The 20,999-nt window shown below is 50.5% G+C and overlaps 1 protein-coding gene across 3 annotated transcripts in view; it reads left to right on the top strand.

Annotated features, from left to right (window-relative positions):
- The window catches only part of MARK4 (microtubule affinity regulating kinase 4), a 54,243-nt gene that overhangs the window by 30,862 nt on the left and 2,382 nt on the right, over positions 1 to 20,999 (top strand). For 2 of the 3 annotated variants that reach the window (XM_023182415.2, XM_026457338.1), the window contains 4 exons: positions 6,313 to 6,530; positions 13,827 to 13,930; positions 17,118 to 17,396; positions 19,182 to 19,226. In XM_023182415.2, coding sequence (XP_023038183.1) covers positions 6,313 to 6,530; positions 13,827 to 13,930; positions 17,118 to 17,396; positions 19,182 to 19,226 — 646 coding nt within the window. Of the gene's footprint in view, positions 1 to 6,312; positions 6,531 to 13,826; positions 13,931 to 17,117; positions 17,397 to 17,557; positions 17,638 to 19,181; positions 19,227 to 20,999 lie in introns of all 3 variants that reach the window. The other variant, XM_026457339.2, reaches the window with a different exon arrangement.

The following is a 20,999-nucleotide window of genomic DNA, read 5'->3' as shown; positions in this document are numbered from 1 at the left end:
TTTTTGAGATGGAGTCTCACTCTGTCGCCCAGGCTGGAGTGCAGTGGTGTGATCTTGGCTCACTGCAACCTTTGCCGCCCGGGTTCAAGCGATTCTCGTGCCGAAGCCTCTTGAGTAGCTGGGATTACGGGTGCCTGCCATAGTACCCAGCCAATTTTTGTATTTTCAGTAGAGATGGGGTTTCACCATGGTGGCCAGGCTGGTCTTGAACTCCTGACTTCATGACCCTCGGCCTCCCAAAATGCTGGGATTACAGGTGTGAGCCACCGTGCCCCGCCTTTTTTTTTTTTGAGACAGAGTCAGTGAGACTCTGTATCCCAGGCTGGAGTGCGGTGTCGTGATCTTGGCTCACTGCAACCTCTGCCTCCCGGGTTCAAGCTATTCTTGTGCCTCAGGCTCCTGAGTAGACGGGATTACAGGCACATGCCACCACACCTGGCTAATTTTTGTGTTTTTAGTAGAGAAGGGTTTCACTACGTTGGCCAGGCTGCTCTTGTACTTGTGACCTCATGATCTGTCTACCTCAGCCTCCCAATGTGCTGGGATTACAGGTGTAAGCCACTGCACCTTGCCCCCGATTTCTTGCCTTAGAGACCAGTCCAAATGGCAGCTGGAATCTCTTTGGTCCGGGATGGAGCTCTGATATCAGAGTCCAGTTTGAATTAATCCACTGTAACTGGGGCACAGGAGGACACATTGTACAAAGTGGCTGCTGAGAGCCTGCCGTCTGGCTTTGCCTCCACACTGAAGTGAAGGAGGCTCTTCCTAGTGGAAGAGGGCTGGGCAGACAGCTGATTATACCCCACATTCTGCAACTGACAGACATCTCATCTGCTGCAGAAAATTAAGAGAGAGTCTGAGTTTAAATCTGGGCCGGGCACGATGGCTCACGTCTGTAATTCCTTGGGGAGGCCAAGGTGGGCGGATCACCTGAGGCTGGGAGTTTGAGACTGGCCTGGCCAACGTGGTGAAACCCTCTCTCTACTAAAAATACAAAATTAGCTGGGCGTGTTGGTGCGTGCCTATAATCCCAGCTACGCGGGAGGCTGAAGCAGGAGAATTGCTTGAAACTAGGAGGCCGAGGTTGCAGTGAGCCAAGATCACACCACTGCACTCCAGCCTGGGCAACAGAGAGACCTCGTCTCAAAAAAACTAAAAAAAGAAAAAAAAATTGATACACCCACCATCAGCACCCATTATGCATAGAAACTTCCAAGAGGTCCCTTAACCCACACACTCATCAGATTTTAACTCTCTCTGCTATTTCTTTTAATGGCTTTATTAAGGTTAAAATTCATATACCAAACAACATACCCATTTAAAGTGCACAATTCAGGCTGGGCACAGTGGCTCACACCTGTAATTCCAGCAGTTTGGGAGGCTGAGGCAGGAGGATTGCTTGAGCCCAGGAGTTCTAGACCAGCCTAGGCAACAAAGCAAGACACCGTCTCTACAAAAAATTAAACATTGGCCAGACGCGGTGGCTCACGCCTATAATCCCAGCACTTTAGGAGGCCGAGGTGGGTGGATCATGAGGTCAGGAGTTCAAGACCAGCCTGGCCAAGATGGTGAAACCCCATCTCTACTAAAAATACAAAAAAAGCCAGGTGTGGTGGTGGGCACCTGTAGTCCCAGCTACTCGGGAGACTGAGGCAGAGAATTGCTTGAACCCGGGAGGTGGAGGTTGCAGTGAGCCGAGATCATGCCACTGTACTCTAGCCTGGGCCACAGAGCGAGACTGCATCCCCCTGACCCCCCAAAAATTAAAAATTAGGTGTGGTAGTGCATACCTGCGGTCCCAGCTACTTGGAAGGCTGAGGTAGGAAGACCACTTGAACCTAGGAGATCGAGGTCATGGTGAGCCGTGATCGCGCCACTGCAGTCCAGCCGGGTGACAGAGTGAGACCTCACGTCAAAAAGTAAATTAAAAAGTGCACAATTCAATGGCTTTAATATATTTACAGAATTGTACATCTATCATGATGAGTGATTTCAGAACATTTTCATTACCCCAAAAAAGAAAATTCACAACCTTTAGCAATCACCTTCCAGGCTGGGCGCGGTGGCTCATGCCTATAATCCTAGCACTTTGGGAGGCTGAGGCAGTCAGATCACCTGAGCGCAGGAGTTCGAGACCACTGGGCAACATGGCGAAACCCCGTCTCCACAATGAAATACAAAAATTAGCTGGGCGTAGTGGCAGGCACTTGTAATCCCAGCTACCAGGAGGCTGAGGCAGGAGAATTGCTTGAACCCGGGAGGCAGTGGTTACGGTGAGCTAAGATCCTGCCACTACACTCTAGCCTGGGCGATAAGAGTGAGACTTCTTCTCAAAAAAAAAAAAAAAAAAAAAAAAATCAACTTCCAATCCCCCTTCCACCCTCAGCTACTAATCTACGTTCTGTGTCTATGAATCTGGCTATTCTAGATGTTTCAGGTAAATGGAATTATACGACATGTGGCCTTCACTAACTGGCTTCTTTCATTTAGCAGAAATTTTTCAAGGTTCATCCATGATATGGGTATCAGCACTTCATTCCTTTTCGTTGCTGAGTAATATTCCATTGCACAGAGAGACCACATTTTGTTTATTCATTCATGAACGTGTGGATTGCCTCCACTTTTTGGCTGTTGTGAATGACGCTGCTGTGAACATTTGTGTCCATGTTTTCATGTGGCTGTGTTTTGCCATCATTTCTTTTGGGTACATATCTGAGAGCAGAATTGCTGAGTCGTCTGGTAATCCTGTGTTTAATAGTTTGAGGAACTTCCAGAGTGTTTTCCAACACTCTGTTCTTTTTATAGCCCTGCTTGTCTGCAGGGGTGAAGTTTTTACTCTGGGTCAGGCACTGGGGTGTCTGCTTGTCTGATCTTTTTTTTCTGTCTCTTACATATTTCACCTTATCTTTTTCTAGATCTCTCAGCTCCTAGATTTCTTTTTTTTTTTGGTTTGTTTTTTTGAGACAGAGTCTCGCTCTGTTGCCCAGGCTGAAGTGCAGTGGCACAATGTTGGCTTACTGAAACCTCAGTCTTCCAGATTCAAGCGATTCTCCTGCCTCAGGCTCCCGAGTAGCTGGGATTACAAGTGCAGGCCACCTCGCCCACCTAATTTTGTATTTTTAGTAGAAACGGGGTTTCACCATGTTGGCCTGGCTGGTCTTGAACTCCTACCTGAGGTGATCCGCCCGCCTCGGCTTCCCAAAGTGCTGGGAATACAGGCATGAGCCACTGTGCCCGGCCACTCCTAGATTTCTTACATCTCAGTTTTAGAATCCAGCCCAGGGTTGAGTGCAGTGGCTCACACCTGTAATCCCAGCACTTTGGGAGGCTGAAGTTGGTGGATCACTTGAGCTCACAAGTTCGAGACCAGCCCGGGCAACATGACGAAACCTCATCTCTACAAAAAAATACAAAAATTAGGCTGGGCACAGTGGCTCATGCCTGTAATCCCAGCACTTCGGGAGGCTGACCTGGGTGGATCACCTGAGGTCAGCAGTTTGAGACCAGCCTGGCCAACATGGTGAAACCCTGTCTCTTCTAAAAGTATCAAAATTAGCCGGGCGTGGTGGTGGGTGCCTGTAATCTCAGCTACTTGGGAGGCTGAGGCAGGAGAATTGCTGGAACCTGGGAGGCGGAGGTTGCAGTGAGCCGAGATTGTGTTATTGCACTTCAGCCCGGGCGACAACAGCGAGACTCCGTCTCAAAAACAAAACAAAACAATTAGCTGGACGTGGTGGTGTGCACCTGTAATCCCAGCTACTTGAGAGGCTGAGGTAGAAGGATGGTTTGGGCCTGGAGACTGAGGTTGCAATGAGTCCAGATCATGCCACTGCACTCCAGCCTGGGTGATGGAGCTAGACTGTATCTCAGGAAGAAAAAAAAAAAGAATCCACCCCAAGTGTTAGCTAGAATCTCCTTGGTCCACTCATCAGGATCAGGATGGAGCTCTGATATTGAGTCCAGTTGGGGTTAATCCACTGTAACGGGGGCACAGGAAGACACATTGCACAAAGTGGCTGCTGAGAGCCTGTGCTCTGGCCTCCCCTCCACACTGAAGTAAGGGAGGAGAGAGGTGTCAGGGAAGCTGAGACCCAGCATGAGCCCCATACGGGAAGTGGCGCTTCTGCCCTACCTCCACCATTGCTGGATGGTCAAACCATTCCCTGTGTCTTGTCTACCCCACCTGTAAAATGACAGGGTGTGCCCAGAAAGTTCCTAAGGAGCTTGTGAGTTCGGTATCATATGGTTAGAACATGGTAACCTTCAGAACTCCCCACACTGAGACCTGAGTTCTGGGGATTCTCAGGAGTGCCAGGTATCTGTCATTGTCACTGTAGAGCTCTCAGCTTGTGGTTCCGGGACTTTTGAGCATATATCGCTCCTGAGGATCTAACATGCAGATGTTCTGACTCTCTCAAGTTTGAGATCACTTTGCACCCCTGGGTTCTAAAACAGTATATTCCTAAGATGTTTCAAGGGACCAGAATTATTTTGTGTTGCTTTTGAAATTGTTCATACAATCAGATCCTTGAAAATGTGTTAGTTTGGAAAGGATAGACAGTGAAAAAGTCTTCATCCAACACATATCCCCAGCTCCCAGTTTCTCAAATACAGTGACTGTTAGGGTTTTTTTTTTGTTGTTTTTGTTTTGTTTTGTTTTTTGACAGGGTCTCCCTCTGTCACCCAGGCTGGAGTGCAGTGGTTTGATCTCGGCTCACTGCAACCTTCGTCTCCCGGGTTCAAGCGATTCTCCTGCCTCAGCCTCCCGAGTAGCTGGGACTACAGGCATGTGCCACCATGCCCAGCTAAATTTTGTTTTTTTTTTTTTTTTGAGACAGAGTCTTGCTCAGTCGCCTGGGCTGGAGTGCACTGGCACAATCGCAGTTCACTGCAAGCTCTGCCTCCCGGGTTCACGCCATTCTCCTGCCTCAGCCTCCCAAGTAGCTGAGACTACAGGCGCCCGCCACCACACCCGGCTAATTTTTTTTTTGTGTTTTTAGTAGAGATGGGGTTTTACGGTGTTGGCCAGGATGGTCTCCATCTCCTGACCTCGTGATCCGCCTGTCTTGGCCTCCCAAAGTGCTGGGATTACAGGCGTGAGCCACTGCGCCCGGCCAATTTTTGTATTTTTAGTAGAGACGGGGTTTCACCATGGTGGCCAGGATGGTCAATCTCCTGACCTTGTGATCTGCCCGCCTCGGCCTCCCAAAGTGCTGGGATTACAGGCGGGAGCCACTGTGCCTGGCCCTGTTATGGGTTTTATATGAATTCTTTTGGAGAGATTTTATTCATAAACAAACATGTAAAGAGATAGATGTGAGGCCCAGCATGGTAGCTCACGCCTATAATCCCAGCACTTTGGGAGGCCAAGTTAGGAGGATCACCGGAGTCCAGGAGTTGGAGACCAGCCTGGACAACATGGCGAAATCCTGTCTCTACAAAAAAAATACAAAAAGTAGTTGGGCATGGTAGCGTGTGCCTATAGTCCCAGCTACTTGGGAGGCTGAAGCGGGAGGATGGCTTGAGCGTAGGAGGTCGAGGTTACGGCAAGCTGAGATCACGTCACTGTACTTCAGCTTGGGCAACAGAGCGAGATCCTGTCTCAAAGAAACAGAAAGAAAGAAGGAAACTGAAGATATATAAAAACAATAAGTAAATTCTCCCCTTTTGAAACAAGTTCTAGTCCTTTGGAGATATTCATATATAAGCAAGTAGATAGAGATATATAGATACACACTTTTTTGCTTTTGTAGACAAATGATAACACATTGTTGACACATCTCTTGTCTTGTGTTTTCTACTTTCCAGTCTATCATGAAGGTCATTCTGTATTGGTGCATAAAATGCTTTATAGCTGCATAATTTTCCACTGTGGAAATACCTTGACTTATGTAGTCACTCCCCTACTAAGGGTCTAATGGTGCAGGCCGGGTGGGGTGGCACACACCTGTGATTCCAGCTACTTGGGAGACTGAGGCAGGAGAATCGCTTGAGCCTGGGAGGTGGAGGTTGCGATGAACAGAGATTGCACCACTGCACTCCAGCCTAGGCGACAGAGCTGGACTTTGTCTCAAAAAAGAAAAAAAGAGAAGGTGCAATGAATGGCCTGTATGTGCATGATGTCATTGATTTGGAGTTTCTAGGTCAGTATATGTGCGTTGGTAATCTTGAGGTAATTTTGACAGATACTGTCAGAATGGCCCACACAGAGATTGCAGCCCACATGAGGAATTCTCAGGTTCCAACGATCCCCCAGAGTCAGTTCTGGGTTTCCGTGGTGATGCCAGCTCTAAACGGTGCCCCCTCCCCCAGGTGGCCCATCCCCTGCACCCCTGCACCCCAAACGCAGCCCGACGAGCACGGGGGAAGCAGAGCTGAAGGAGGAGCGGCTGCCAGGCCGGAAGGCGAGCTGCAGTGCCGCAGGGAGCGGGAGTCGAGGGCTGCCCCCCTCCAGCCCCATGGTCAGCAGCGCCCACAACCCCAACAAGGCAGAGATCCCAGAGCGGCGGAAGGACAGCACGAGCACCCCCGTGAGTGACCAGGGCTGGGGGGCAGGGCTGGGGGCGCCGCCACCTGTGGCCAGCCTGTGGACACCACCTGAGCCACATTCCTCAGGCCCTGCCTTCATCTCATGCCCCAGGCAGAACTCCTTTTTACCAATTCCTTCTTATACCCATTCATTCATTCAACAAACATTGATCGAGTGCCTCTGTTTGCCTGAGCTCAATTTATACACAAACACTTGATGTTCGTGTATAACGTTCTGTGTCAAAGAAGTGAAGAACATACTCTTGGCAGAAAGGATTTAATACAGGAAATTAAGTGCTTTTAAAAATGTGAGAAGGGCCAGGCATGGTGGCTCATGCTTGTAATCCTGGCATTTTGGGAAGCCAAGGCAGGAGGATCACTTGAGGCCAGGAGTTTAAGAAACATAGCAACACTCCATCTCTACTAAAAATCAAAAAAATTAGCCAGGCATCGTGTTATGTGCCTGTGGTCCCAGCTACTCGAAAGACCGGGGTGGGAGAATCACTTGAGCCCGAGAGGTTGAGGCTACAGGGAGGTTGAGGCTACAGGGAGCTGTGATCCTGCCACTGCACTCCATCCTGGGTGACAGAGCAAAACCCTGTCTTAATGAATCAATAAATAAAATATTAATAGTAATTTAAAAAATCAGGCCAGGCACAGTGGCTCATGCCTGTAATCCCAGCACTTTGGGAGGCAGAGGTGGGCGGATCACTTGAGGTCAGGAATTTGAGATCCACTTGGCCAATATGGCGAAACCCCGTCTCTACTAAAAATATGAAAATCAGCCAGGCGTGGTGGCGGGCACCTGTAATCGCAACTACTCGGGAGGCTGAGACAGGAGAATCACTTGAACCCAGGGTGCGGAGGCTACAGTGAGCCAAGACTGTGCTACTGCACTCCAGAATGGGTGACAGGTGAGACTCCATTAAAAAAAAAAAAAAAAAAAGCTGGGTGCAGTGGCTCACGCTTGTACTCCCAGCACTTTGGAAGGCCGAGGCGGGCGGATCATGAGGTCAGGAGATCGAGACCGTCTTGGCTAAACACAGTGAAACCCCGTCACTACTAAAAATACAGAAAATTAGCTGGGTGTGGTGCATCCACCGATAGTCTCAGCTACTCTGGAGGTTGAGGCAGGAGAATCGCTTGAACCCGAGAGGCGGAAGTTGCAGTGAGCCAAGATCACACCACTGCACTCCAGTCTGGGCAACAGAGTGAGACTCCGTCTCAAGAAGAAAAAAAAGTCGTGGGAAGCAGCAGCAGCTGCCCCAGCTCCTCAGCTCTTCCGGCATCTACATTACATTCTGTCCCACTCCCTGTTCCTCTGCTCTGCACATGTTCAGGAGCTGCCCCACGTGACTGTGCCCTTGGCCTTTCAAGGCTGGTCATGGCAGGTTACTACCAGCCAAGTCCCAGCCTTGACCAGGGTGCACACAGGTATGAGTCTGAGCCAGTTGTGGGCCTAAACTTTTCAAAGCATGGTCGGCTGGGCGTGGTGGCTTACACCTGTAATCCCAGCACTTTGGGAGGCCGAGGCGGGCAGATCACGAGGTCAGGAGATCGAGACCATCCTGGCTAACCTGGTGAAACCCCGTCTCTACTAAAAAAATACAAAAAACTAGCCAGGCGAGGTGGCGGGTGCCTGTAGTCCCAGCTACTCGGGAGGCTGAGGCAGGAGAATGGCATGAACCCAGGAGGCGGAGCTTGCAGTGAGCTGAGATCCAGCCACTGCACTCCAGCCTGGGCGACAGAGCGAGACTCCGTCTCAAAGAAAAAAAAAAAAATACAAAAAAAAATTAGCCGGGCGTGGTGGTGGGTGCCTATAGTCCCAGCTACTCTGGAGGCTGAGGCAGGAGAATGGTGTAAACCCGGGAGGCAAAGCTTGCAGTGAGTTGAGATCCGGCCACTGCACTGCAGCCTGGGCGACAGAGTGAGACTCCGTCTCAAAAAAAAAAAAAAAAAAGCATGATTGGCTGGGCACGGTGGCTTACACCTACACCTGTAATCCCAGCACTTTGGAAGGCCAAGACGGGTGGATCACAAGGTCAGGAGATCGAGACCATCCTGGCTAACACGGTGAAACCCCATCTCTACTAAAAATACAAAAAAAATTAGCTGGGTATGGTGGTGGATGCCTGTAGTCCCAGCTACTCGGGAGGCTGAGGCAGGAGAATGGTATGAACCCGGGAGGCAGAGCTTGCAGTGAGCTGTGATCGCGCCATTGCACTCCAGCCTGGCAACAGAGTGAGACTGTTTCAAAAAAAAAAAAGCATGGGTTACTACCCACACAGACACAAAATACTTACAGTTATCTTATTTTTACCATAAGATTTTGCTCTTTAACAAATAAGTTGACCGGGTGCGGTGGCTTGTGCCTGTAATCGCAGCACTTTGACAGGCCAAGGCAGGTTGATCACGAGGTCAGGAGTTCGATACCAGCCTGGACACCATGGTGGAACTCTGTCTCTATTAATAATACAAAAATTACCCAGGCATGGTGGTGCACGCCTGTAATCCCAGCTACTCAGGAGGCTGAGGCAGGAGAATTGTTTGAACCCAGGAGGCAGAGGTTGCAGTGAGCTGAGATCGTGCCACTGCACTCCAGCCTGGGCGACAGAGCAAGATTCCGTCTCAAAAACAAAACAAAACAAAAATACGTCATAAAAATTTAATTTTTCGTCAGATATGGTGGCTCATGCCTGTAATCTCCGCACTTTGAGAGCCTGAGGTGGGTGGATTGCTTGAGCTCAGGAGTTTGAGACCAACCTGTGCAAAATGGTGACACGTCTTCTCTACAAAAAATACAAAAATTAGTCCGGTGTGGTGGTGGCACGTGCCGGTAGTCCCAGCTACTTGGGAGGCTGAGGCAGGAGGATCACTTGTGTCCAGGAGGTGAAGGTTGCAGTGAGCCAAAATCACACCACTGCACTCCAGCCTGGGCGACAGAGGGAGACCTTGTCTCAAACAAACAAAAAAATAAGTTTTTAAATACTAATTTTTCTTGTACGTACTTGAGAACATTCATCTTTTTAATTTCTTAGTGCTCTTGGTGCCCCTGGGTACTTCCAGTTTATTTTGGTTCTAAACACCCAAGGCAAACCAAGGTCTCCCTGCACGGCTGTTTGCAGGGTAGGGGCATTTCTGCGGAGGTCCCGACCATCAGGAGGAACCCAGCCGTGGTGGCTGGTGGTGTCTGGCTGTTACCAGCGTTTACCAGCCTTGACTGGCTTTGACCAATTGTGACTGGCCTTCACTGGCAATGCCTGCCAGGGCCCTACTGAAGCTTTTACCGCCAAGTGTCCACCTGTTACCAATGGCAGCCAGCTGTGGCCAGCTTTAACCAGCCTTTACTGGCAATGTCCAGCCATGACCAGTATTAACCAGCAGCAACTGGCTGTGACTGGCTTTGACCAGCCTTGACTGGCCGTGACCACCCTTGGCCAATGGTATCTGGCTGTGACCAGTGGTGTCTGGCCATTACCACTCATGACCAGCTTTAACTGTCCCTGACTGTTGGTGTCTGACCATGACCTTAACTTGCTGTGACAGGCTTTGACCAGCAGTGTTAGGCCATGACCAGCGGTAGCCAGCAGCGACTGGCAGTGACCAGTTGTGTTTGGTTTGACCAGCTGTGACTCTGCCGCCACCTGTAAGGACTGCTAGTCCGTGTTCAGGGCCCTGAACTCCAGGGCTGTGCAGAGCCCGGGGTCAGTACAGGGTGGGGAGTGGAATGTTGTGAGGGGACCCTGTGGGGATGGGCCAGGAGAGGGTGCACCTGAGGACAGCTCACTGGCCACCTTATACCAGAAGGGCCTTGGGGAAACATCTTGAGGGCATCAACTCAACTTCAGGCAGGTGGTACAGGAGGGAGGCGGGGATGCCTGTGTGTCCTGAGTGTTCCGGATCAGTAAAAATTCACGCCCCTTGGCTCCTCCCCAGCCCCGAGACCTGGAGCTCCACATGGCAGCCTCTGAGGCCCATGTGTCAGAGAGTGATCCACAACCCAGAGAATGGGTGGGAGCGGCAGGGCCAGAGAAGGAGAGGATGAGGTGGGAGTGTGGTTAAAGAAAAAAGAAAACAAAATTGTAGGAAGGACTGGAGGAGCGGACAGTGGGCGGGATTTGCAGGAACAAGAGTCGCAACCACACCGCAGAACTGACCCACCAAGGGAGCTGCTGCTTCTGAGGCTGCCCCAGCACTGATAAATTTAAGAGTGCATTGTTAGGCCGGGCACGGTGGCTTATGCCTGTAAGCCCAACACTTTGGGGGGCCGAGGCAGTGGATCACTTGAGGTCAGGAGTTCAAGACCAGCCCGGCCAACATGGCAAAATCCCCTCTGTACTAAAAATACAAAAATTAACCTGGCATGGTGCACGCCTGTAATCTCAGCTACTTGGGAGGCTGAGGCAGGAGAATTGCCTGAACCTAGGAGGCGGAGGTTACAGTGAGCTGAGATTGTGCCACTACACTTCAACCTGGGTGACAGGGTGAGACTCTGTCTTAAAAAAAAAAAAAAAGGCCGGGCACGGTGGCTCACGCCTGTAATCCCAGCACTTTGGGAGGCCGAGGCGGGCGGATCACAAGGTCAGGAGATCAATCGAGACCACAGTGAAACCCCGTCTCTACTAAAAATACAAAAAATTAGCCGGGCGCGGGGCAGGTGCCTGTAGTCCCAGCTACTCAGGAGGCTAAGGCAGGAGAATGGCGTGATCCTGGGAGGCCGAGCTTGCAGTGAGCCGAGATCGCGCCTCTGCACTCCAGCCGGGGGACAGAGCGAGACTCCGTCCAAAAAAAAAAAAAAAAAGCACATTGACATGGCTGTAACCCAAGACGCAAAAACCTCATCCTCCATCAGTCAAAAGAGCTTATTGATGCCCAGAGGGTTAGACAACAGGCAGTGGGGCCCTGCTGAAGCAAAGACCTTCATCTCATAGCCTTGCCTGTGTGAGCTGAAGTCAAAGCAGGCAGGACAGCAGCTGCTGCCCCATTTACACCTTCCAAATCTTCGTGAATGCAAAGATTGGCAGAACCCAACTTGTATGCAGAACCTGAGCTGCAAAGGACTCTGGGAAATGTAGACTTGGCTTTCCTGCATCTGAGTTCCCAAGAACAGCATAGTATGAAAATATCCTCAATATAGGAACAGGAGAGTGGAGGCAACTGGACATGGTGGCACACACATGTAGTCCCAGCTATTGGGAGGCTGAGGTGGGAGGATTGCTTGAGGCCAGGAGTTTGAGACCAGCCTGGGCAACATGGTGAGATCCTATCTCTTAAAAAAGAGAAAAAGGGTGGAGGCAGTTTGAGAAAGTGGCCAGGATTCTGAAGCCACGTAGAGTTTGAATTACATTAATGAGCCATGTGACCTTGGGCAAGTAACTTCATCTCTCTGAGCTTCAGTGTCTCACTCTGTGAAATGGGCTCATTAGAGAACCTGGGTCATTGTGAGGATCTTGTAAGATCTCAAACGTGAGGTACTTCACATACTGGCACAGTAAGCACTCAGTGAATGAGAGCTATTGTTATTGCTAAACAAAACCCACACTTTAAGAAGGTAAAAAAAAGAAAAGCAAATAAACCTCAAAGAAAGTAGAAGGGACCAGAAGTGGTGGCTCATGCCTGTAATCCCAGCACTTCGGGAGGCTGAGGCAGGAGGATTGCTTGAACCCAGGAGTTGTAGACCAGCCTGGGCAACACAGACCCTATCTCTGCCAAAAATAAAAATTAGCTAAGTGTTGTGGCACATGCCTGAGGTTCTAGCTACTTGGGAGGCTGCAGTGAGCCATGATCACACCACTGCACTCCAGCCTAGGCATCAGAACAAGACCCCATCTCAAAAAAAGAAGGGAGGAGGCATTAAAGAGAATAAATCAGTGAAGGAGAAGGAAGAGGTACAATAAAGCAACAAAACCTAAAGTTGGTTTTTTGAAAAGATTAATAAAATCAGTCTGGGCGCAGTGGCTCATGCCTGTAATCCCAGCACTTTGAGAGGCTGAGGCGGGTGGATTACTTGAGGTCAGGAGTTTGAGACCAGCCTGGCCAGCATGGTGAAACCCTGTGTCTTCCAAAAATACAAAAAATTAGCTGGTTGTGGTGGTGCGCGCCTGTAATCCCGGCTACTTGGGAAGCTAAAGCAGGAGAATCACTTGAACCTGGGAGGTGGATGTTGCAGTGAGCCGAGGTCATGCCATTGCACTCCAGCCTGGGCAAAAAGAGTGAAACTCTGTCCTAAATAAATAAATAAAATCCAATGGATCCCTGGTAAAAATCAATTAAGGAAAAAAGACAGCAAACACGAATTACCAGTATCCAAAATGAAAAGGAGAACTTTGTTCTAACATTAACAGATAGTAAGATGATATTAGGAACTACTTTATGCCAATAAATGTAACAGCTTAGATGAAATGGACACATTACTTTAAAAACACACTGTATCAAAACTGACACAAGAAGAAATAGAAAACCTGAACAGTCTTATATTCTTGTTAAAGAAATTGAATTCATAACTGAAAACCTTCCCCATAAAGAAAATTTCCAGCTCTGATGACTCCCACCAGTGGAATTCTTCCAAACACTTAAAGAAGAAATAACACTAACCTTACACAAACTTCCAGAGAATAGAAAAAGAGGGCTCTCTGCCTAACATGTTTATGAGGCAGCGTAATCCTGATATTCCCTGTGTTCCCAGAGCTCACAGCCCAGTATAGGATGGGGACATATATGAGAACAGACATTGATAGCACAGTGATTGAAGCTGCAGTGGGGAGCCCAGGGACCTGTGGGAACCCAAAGGAGGCACGTGACTCAGCCTGGGGCCGGGGGTGGTGGTAGATTATGCACTGACACCTGAAAGATATGTAGGAGTGAGTCAGGGGAAAAGGTAGGAGGAATGTTCTAACAGGTGAGACAACCAGTGCAAAGGCTAGGCACAATGACAGAATGTGGCATGAATAAGTACGTTAGCAAACGTTTGGTGTGGCTGGGCTGGACCTTGAGAAGGTGGGCATTGCTGGGAGAAGAGCAGTGGACAAGGATGCCCCCTGGAAACCTTCCCTGCCTCGTTTTCCCTCAGTGTCACCCTCTTCTCCGGGCTCCAGGGGTCTCCTTTGACTCAGTCTAGGTGGTTGGGATTCTCATGAGCCTTTCACGTCTTTGAGACCTTTGACCATCTCCTACTCACCCTGGCTTCCCACACGAGCCCCTGACTCATTCGTCGATGGGGAGGGCAGAGAAGGGAAGAGGGTGGAGCTCAGGGGCGTGTCTTCACCCCCTCACTCCCTTCCTGGCCGTGTCTCCTACAGAACAACCTCCCTCCCAGCATGATGACCCGCAGAAACACCTACGTTTGCACAGAACGCCCGGGGGCTGAGCGCCCGTCACTGTTGCCAAATGGGAAAGAAAACAGGTACGGAGGGGGCAGCAACAGGGTGAGGGGTGGGAAGTCGGGGGTAGGTGAACAGGACCTCCCTTGATCTGAGATGATAGGCCTTGGAGGCTGGTGCCCTGGGGACCGGGGCCCAGAGAGGGAGTGTATCTGCCCTGCCCTTGGCCATGTGCCCTTGCCATGGACTCCCCTGAAAATCCTCCCCACTTAATTAATTAGTCTTCAGCACCAGGAAAGCAGTTGGCCCTGTTCTCCGCCTACAAGCCTTGGGAACCTGAATTGATTTTTTGAATGATCCATTTTTAGAACTCGAGAGAAGCCCCAGAATGTCACAGCTTCAGCATCATCTGGTTGGCTGGTTTTCCAGCTTGTTGGCCTGAGTCTGTGAGGTCTCTTCCAGCTGGCAAGGGAGAGAAACCAGTTCAGACTGGCTGGAGCAGAGAGAGGGAAGGGATTGGTTCACATCACAGGTCAAGGCCAGTCAGAGTGGGGCCGGCTCCACGACGAGGACACTGCCACCCACCAGGACTGTAGGGCAGGTTGATGGCCAACACCAGGGCACACTCTGGGATGCACCTGATTAGTGGATGCAGATCTTCCCACTGGGTGTGGGCAGGGGAATGAGGTAGTTAACAGTCACGATTCTGTGAATACTCAGTTCTGAGTTCGAATCTTACCTCTGTGCTCGCACTGCTAGCAGAATGACTGGGTAAATCTCTGAGCCTCTGTTTCCTCCATAAAATGGGCTTGATGCTGTCTGGGCATGGTGGCTCACGCCTGTAATCCCAGCACTTTGGGAGCCAAGGTGGGCAGATCACCTGAAGTCAGGAGTTCGAGACCAACCTGGCCAACGTGGTGAAACCCTGTCTCTACTAAAAATACAAAAATTAGCCAGGAATGATATCATGTGCATGTAATCCCAGCTACTCAGAAGGCTGAATAAGGCAGGAGAATCACTTGAACCCGGGAGGCAGAGGTTGCAGTGAGCTGGGATTGCGCCACTGCACTCCAGCCTGGGCCACACAGCATGACTCTGTCTCAAAAAAATAATAATAATAAAGGCCAGGTGCGGTCTTTTTACACCTGTAATCCCAACACTTTGGGAGGCCGAGACGGGCAGATCACAAGGTCAGGAGATCGAGACCATCCTGGCTAACATGGTGAAACCCCGTCTCTACTAAAAATACAAAAAGTTAGCCAGACGTGGTGGTGGGTGCCTGTAGTCCCAGCTACTCAGGAGGCTGAGGTAGGAGAATGGCGTGAACCTGGGAGCTGGAGCTTGCAGTGAGCCTAGATGTCGCGACAGAGCAAGACTCCATTTCAAAAAAAAAATGGGCTGATGCTGTCTACTTCCAGGCCCCATTATAGAGATCCAGTAGAGATCAGGTGTGTCCTGTACCTGGCACTGGGTCTGATGCTTAGGAGGCCTTCATTCAGTGACTGAGAGTGCTTTTTCTTGGTGGTTATCAAATAAAAATAATAGTAGTGAACATTCTGAAGCAGCAGCCACATGCCAGGCTTCTATGTCTATCACCTGGCTCGATGCCCCTAACAACTCTGTGAGGTAGATCCTAATATCTCCATTTTACAGCTGAGGACATAAGGCATAGGGAGGTTAAGTAACTTGTCCAAGGCCACACAGCTGGTAAGTCAAGAAGCAGATTCCAGACTGACTCCAGAACCTATTTGTAATCACCATAATATATGGCCTTCCAGTTCTGCTCAAGAGACAGTAGAACAGTTAAATTACAGACTCAGACAAAATAAAATTTAAAATTTAAAATTTAAAAACACAAAAAATAAAAATTATAGACTCAGCTGCTGTAACAAAAACAAAGAGATCCCAGGGTAGAGTAATTTAAATAAAAAGGAGGTTTAGTCCAGAGGGTCCTCCAAGGACCCAGGTAAGTTCTTCCAGCCCCAACATGAATTTCCAGCTCTGGGACTGAGGCCACTGCACCAGCTGCCATCATTTCCTAATCAGCAAGAAGTGGGGAAAGAGTAGGGGACAAGCAGCAACTCTTTTTAAAGGCATGACCCGGAGATCATACAAAGCACTTCTGCTTATATCCCATTGGCTGGAGCGTGGTCACATGACCATCCTTAACTGCAAGGGAGTCTGGGAAATGTAGACTCTGGCTGGGTGGCCGTGTGCAGTGCTCATACTCTTAGGGGTTTGGTTACCAAGAGCAAAACAGGGAGGATGGATTCTAAGGGAGAAGTAACAGCCTCTGCCACAATCAGGATTCTTCTCTGAGATCCAGGCTGGGCCTGAAGTCCCTGGGAGGATAGAAATTGGAGGTCTGGGCTGGGCGCAGTGGCTCACGCCTGGAATCCCAGCACTCTGGGAGGCCAAGGCGGGTGGATCACCTAAGGTCAGGAGTTTGAGACCAGCCTGGCCAACATGGTGAAACCCCATCTCTACTGAAAATACAAAAATTACCCAGGAGTGGTGCTGCATGCCTGTAGTCCCAGCTACTCAGGAGGCTGAGGCAGGAGAATCATTTGAACCCTGGAGGCGGAGGTTGCAGTAGCCAAGATCGCCCCGTGGCCCTTTAGCCTAGGTGACAGAGTAAGACTCTGTCTCAAAAGAAAAAAAAAAAAAAAAAAACAGGCATGGTGGCACACACTTGTAATCCCAGCTACTCGGGAGGGTGAGGCAGGAGAATTGAACTCAGAAGATGGAGGTCTGGCCCTTGTCAACGAGGAGGGTCCGAGGGGCTGGAGGAGGGTCCTGGGACAGTGGGACCCCCACTGCTCAAATTATCATAGTGAATGCAGGTATCCTTGACCTTTACATCTTTCCCTTTCCTGATTTTAGATGATGGGAGTTCAGATAGCAAAGTGTTTGCCAAGTTGATTTGGTTCCTGAGGTTTCAGCAAATAGCAAGGAAGTCACCCAAAACTTTCTGTGCATCTATTCAGTTGCTGCGTTTGGAGAGAGGAGAGTTGTGATAGGAGATGGTTTGGAGGGCGTAGAGTTTGAAGAAGGGACAGTTTGATGGAGGGGTAATAGGAGAGGAGAGTTAGTAAAATAATGCTAGGATTGTATAGTGCACAGCCTGCACAACTGTACATTGCAGCCCTGTCTCTGAGTTCCAGGCTGGTTGCAGTCCCTGGTCTCAGGACAGGATTATGAAGAATCAGAGGGACTGGGGTCCTGGCTTGCCTCAGTCCCCCACCCTGACTTGTCTCTCTCTGCCCACAGCTCAGGCACCCCACGGGTGCCCCCTGCCTCCCCCTCCAGTCACAGCCTGGCACCCCCATCAGGGGAGCGGAGCCGCCTGGCACGCGGCTCCACCATCCGCAGCACCTTCCACGGTGGCCAGGTCCGGGACCGGCGGGCAGGGGGTGGGGGGGGTGGGGGTGTGCAGAATGGGCCCCCTGCCTCTCCCACGCTGGCCCATGAGGCTGCACCCCTGCCCGCTGGGCGGCCCCGCCCCACCACCAACCTCTTCACCAAGCTGACCTCCAAACTGACCCGAAGGTGAGCTCCGCAGGGATGGCAGAAGCGGGGTGGAGCAGGGTGGGGGGCTGATGGGACCTAACCTGTCTTCTACTCTGCTCTGTCTCCTGTACCCGAACATTTCCTCCTCCTCCTCCTTTCCTCCTCCCCTGTCGTCCCTCACCGCCCTCCTCACACTGCAGGGTTACCCTCGATCCCTCTAAACGGCAGAACTCTAACCGCTGTGTTTCGGGCGCCTCTCTGCCCCAGGGATCCAAGATCAGTAAGTCCCGTCCATGCCCTGTTCTCGCTGGCTCTGCCTCCCTGTCTGCATGTCTCACCTGTGTGTGCGGGCATTGGGGAGGGGGCTCTGTGGATGTGAGCGGAGTACAGGGTCAGTACGTGGGGTCTGGTTTTTCATTTACTCACAGAAGCATAGCCTCTGGAGCCAGACTCAGGGGTTCAAATGGCAGTTACTCAAGGTCTCTGGGCCTCACTTTCCTCTTCTGTAAAATGGGTATAGTAATAACAGTACCCATCTCCTAGGATTATTGTAAGGACTAAATGAAGTGATATATGGACTGAGCTTAGAACCTTGCCTTGGAAAGTGCTTTACATGTGTATTAGTTATTAATTGCTATTATTCATTGAGTCCTTACTGTGTGCCTGGCACTGTCCTAGGCCCTGTAGTAGAGGGTGAACAAAAGATATAAAACTTCTGCCCTGGCAGAGCCAACATCCTATTAAGGGATCTAGACAAAAAAAGAAATCAGTAAAATATACTTATTATGTAGACGTCTAGGTAGTGGGAAGTAACGAAGAAGAAAAATAGAATAGAAGCCACGGTGGCTCTTGCCTGGAATCACAGCACTTTGGGAGGCTGAGGCGAGTGGATCACTTGAGCCCAGGAGTTCAAGACCAGGCTGGACAACACAGCAAGGTCCTATCTCTACAAAAAATAAATAATTGGCCGGGCATGGCGACTACACCTGTAGTCCCATGGACTTGGGAGGCAGGAGGATCACTTGAACCCAGGAGGTCGAGGCTGCTGTGAGCTATGATCATCAGTGTTGGCAACAGAGGAAGACCCTGTCTCTGAAAAAAAAAAAAAACAAAAAACAAAAAACAGAAAAGGTAGGGGAATGAGAGGTGTGGGGAAGGGAGGGGTGCAGCATTAAGGGGGCAGGCCTCTGGATGAGGTGGCTCAGACCAGTAATCCCAGCACTTTGGATGGATCGCTTGAGTCCAGGAGTTTGAGACCAGCCTGGGCAATGTGGCAAAGCCCCATCTCTACCAAAAAAAAAAAAAAAAGATTTGTGGCACGCGCCTATAGTCCCAGCTACTTCAGGGGCCAAGGCAGGAAGATTGCTTGAACCTGGGAGATGGAGGCTGCAGCCAGCCGAGATCACGCCACTTCTGCATGTCAGAGTGAGACTCTGTCTCAAAAAAAGAAAGAAAAAAGGGCAGGGCTCACAAAGGTGTTGTTTGAGCAAAGCATGATTGTATATGTGAGTGTGTGTGCGCGCGTGTGCGCGTCCCTCTCTTTCTGGCCACTTCTCTATATAAGGGTGTGTCTCTGCCCACTCCCCTCCCTTTCATCTTCCACATTCTTCAGTATCTTTCCTGTGACCTGCACTAACCCATTTCAGAATGAGCCCCATTATGGGGATGGACAGGGAGATCAAATCCTGACTCCAGGCCCTCGCCAGCCAGCCCGGAGGGACTGGGGTTGAGGCAGGGGCTGCTCAGAATCCTGGAGGCAGTGGGTTGGGGGAGGTGGGTTCCCTATGTCCAGATTAGACACTCTGTCCCCCTCCCCTCCCCTAGGGTCGCAGACGAACCTGAGAGAATCGGGGGACCTGAGGTCACAAGGTGAGTGCTTGGGCCTACCCCCGAATGCCACACCAGCCCTTCCCCTCTCCTGTCTCCGCACCTCCTGACACTTACCCCAGGGAATTAGATGGGGCCCCAGTCTCATCCTGCAAGGCCAACTTCCTGAAATGCCCTATGGCCCCTGCCTTCTCTGCCAGCTCCTCTCATTCCCACCCCATCACAAGCACCTTCTCTTGACCATCTTAAACTTCAGCCTCCGACCGGTTGCCGTGGCTTATGCCTGTAATCCCAGCACTTTGGGAGGCCGAGGCAGGCAGATCACCTGAGGTCGGGAGTTCAAGACCAACCTAACATGGAGAAACCCCGTCTTTACTAAAAGTACAAAAATTAACCAGGCGTGGTGGCGCACGCCTGTAATCCCAACTACTCGGGAGGCTGAGGCAGGAGAATCGCTTGAACCCGAGAGGCAGAGGTTGCGGTGAGCCGGGATCATGCCATCATACTCCAGCCTAGGCCGCAAGAGCAAAACTCCGTCTAAAAAAAGAAAAAAAAAAAAAAAAAAAAAAAAGCCTGATCCCATCTACAACTCAACCTCTGGTCAATGCCCCCACCTCCTTTTGCTTCTCATCCAGTCATGGCACAATGTTTGCCTGGCACCTCAGGGCCAGCAGGAGGCAAACATTTGTACAGACCCAGATCATGATTTTAGGCTTTGAGGGCCAGGCACCCTCTGTCAGGCCTGTTCAGTTGTGCCACTGGAGTGCAAAAGCAGTCATATTCAACACAAAACAAATGGGTATGGCTGTGTTCCAATGAAACTTGATTTACAAAAGCAGACAGGACCGCAGTTTGCCAAGCCCTGGTTTAGTCTGAGTTCCCGGTTTAGAGACCCAGGTGGAAACCCGAGCCTTGCCAGCAGCTGCAACAAACTGCCAGGGCTGACTTTTATTGGCTGGGACTAGGTCACATGCTCATTCCTAAGCCAATGTCTGCAGCCAGAAAGGAAAAGTACTCTGGTTGGTCAGACCTGGTCATGTGGTCACCCTTGATCCAAGCACGGAGATCGGAAGTAGAATGCTCGCATTGGCAGAGCAGAGTCTCGTGCTCACCCAAGCTGAGGGGTGGCCACACAGAAACAAGGGGGGTTAGCCCTGGGATGCTCATCCAGTGCAGCACTCTCGTACTTCAGGCGGGACAGTTCTTTGTTGTGCAGGGCCTTCTTGCACATTGGAGAATGTTTATCATCCCTGACCTAACCCATCCCCAACCTAGTCAATGCCAACAGTGCTCCCATCCTAAGACATGTGACAAAAAGCCCCCAGAGGCCGAACACAAGTGGCTCATGCCTGTAATTCCAACAACTCAGGAGGCCAAGGCAGCAGGATCACTTGAGCCGAGGAGGTCAAGGCTGCAATGAGCCGTGATTGCACCACTGCACTGCAAGACCCTGTCTCAAAAAAAAAACTAAAAAGTGGCTGGGCACTGTGGCTCGCGCCTGTAATTCCAGCACTTTGGGAGGCCGAGGCGGGTGGATCACATGAGGTCGGGAGTTTTGAGACCCGCCTGGCCAACATGGTGAGACTCCGTCTCTACTAAAAATACAAAAATTGGGCGTGGTGCCTGTTCTCCCAGCTACTTGGGAGGCTGAGACAGGAGAATTGCTTGAATCCGGGAAGCAGAGGTTGCAGTGAGCCGAGATTGTGTCATTGCCCTCCAGCCTGGGCAACAAGAATGAAACTCTGTCTCACATACAGAAAAAAAAAAAAAAAAAAAAAAAAGGCGGGCGCGGTGGCTCACACCCCTAATCCCAGC

This window comes from Piliocolobus tephrosceles, chromosome 21, assembly GCF_002776525.5.
Source record: "Piliocolobus tephrosceles isolate RC106 chromosome 21, ASM277652v3, whole genome shotgun sequence".
In the NCBI taxonomy this organism is placed as follows: Eukaryota; Metazoa; Chordata; class Mammalia; order Primates; family Cercopithecidae; genus Piliocolobus; species Piliocolobus tephrosceles.
The sequence above is the reverse complement of the archived record's forward strand: the minus strand, read 5'-3'. Positions and strand labels throughout refer to the sequence as shown.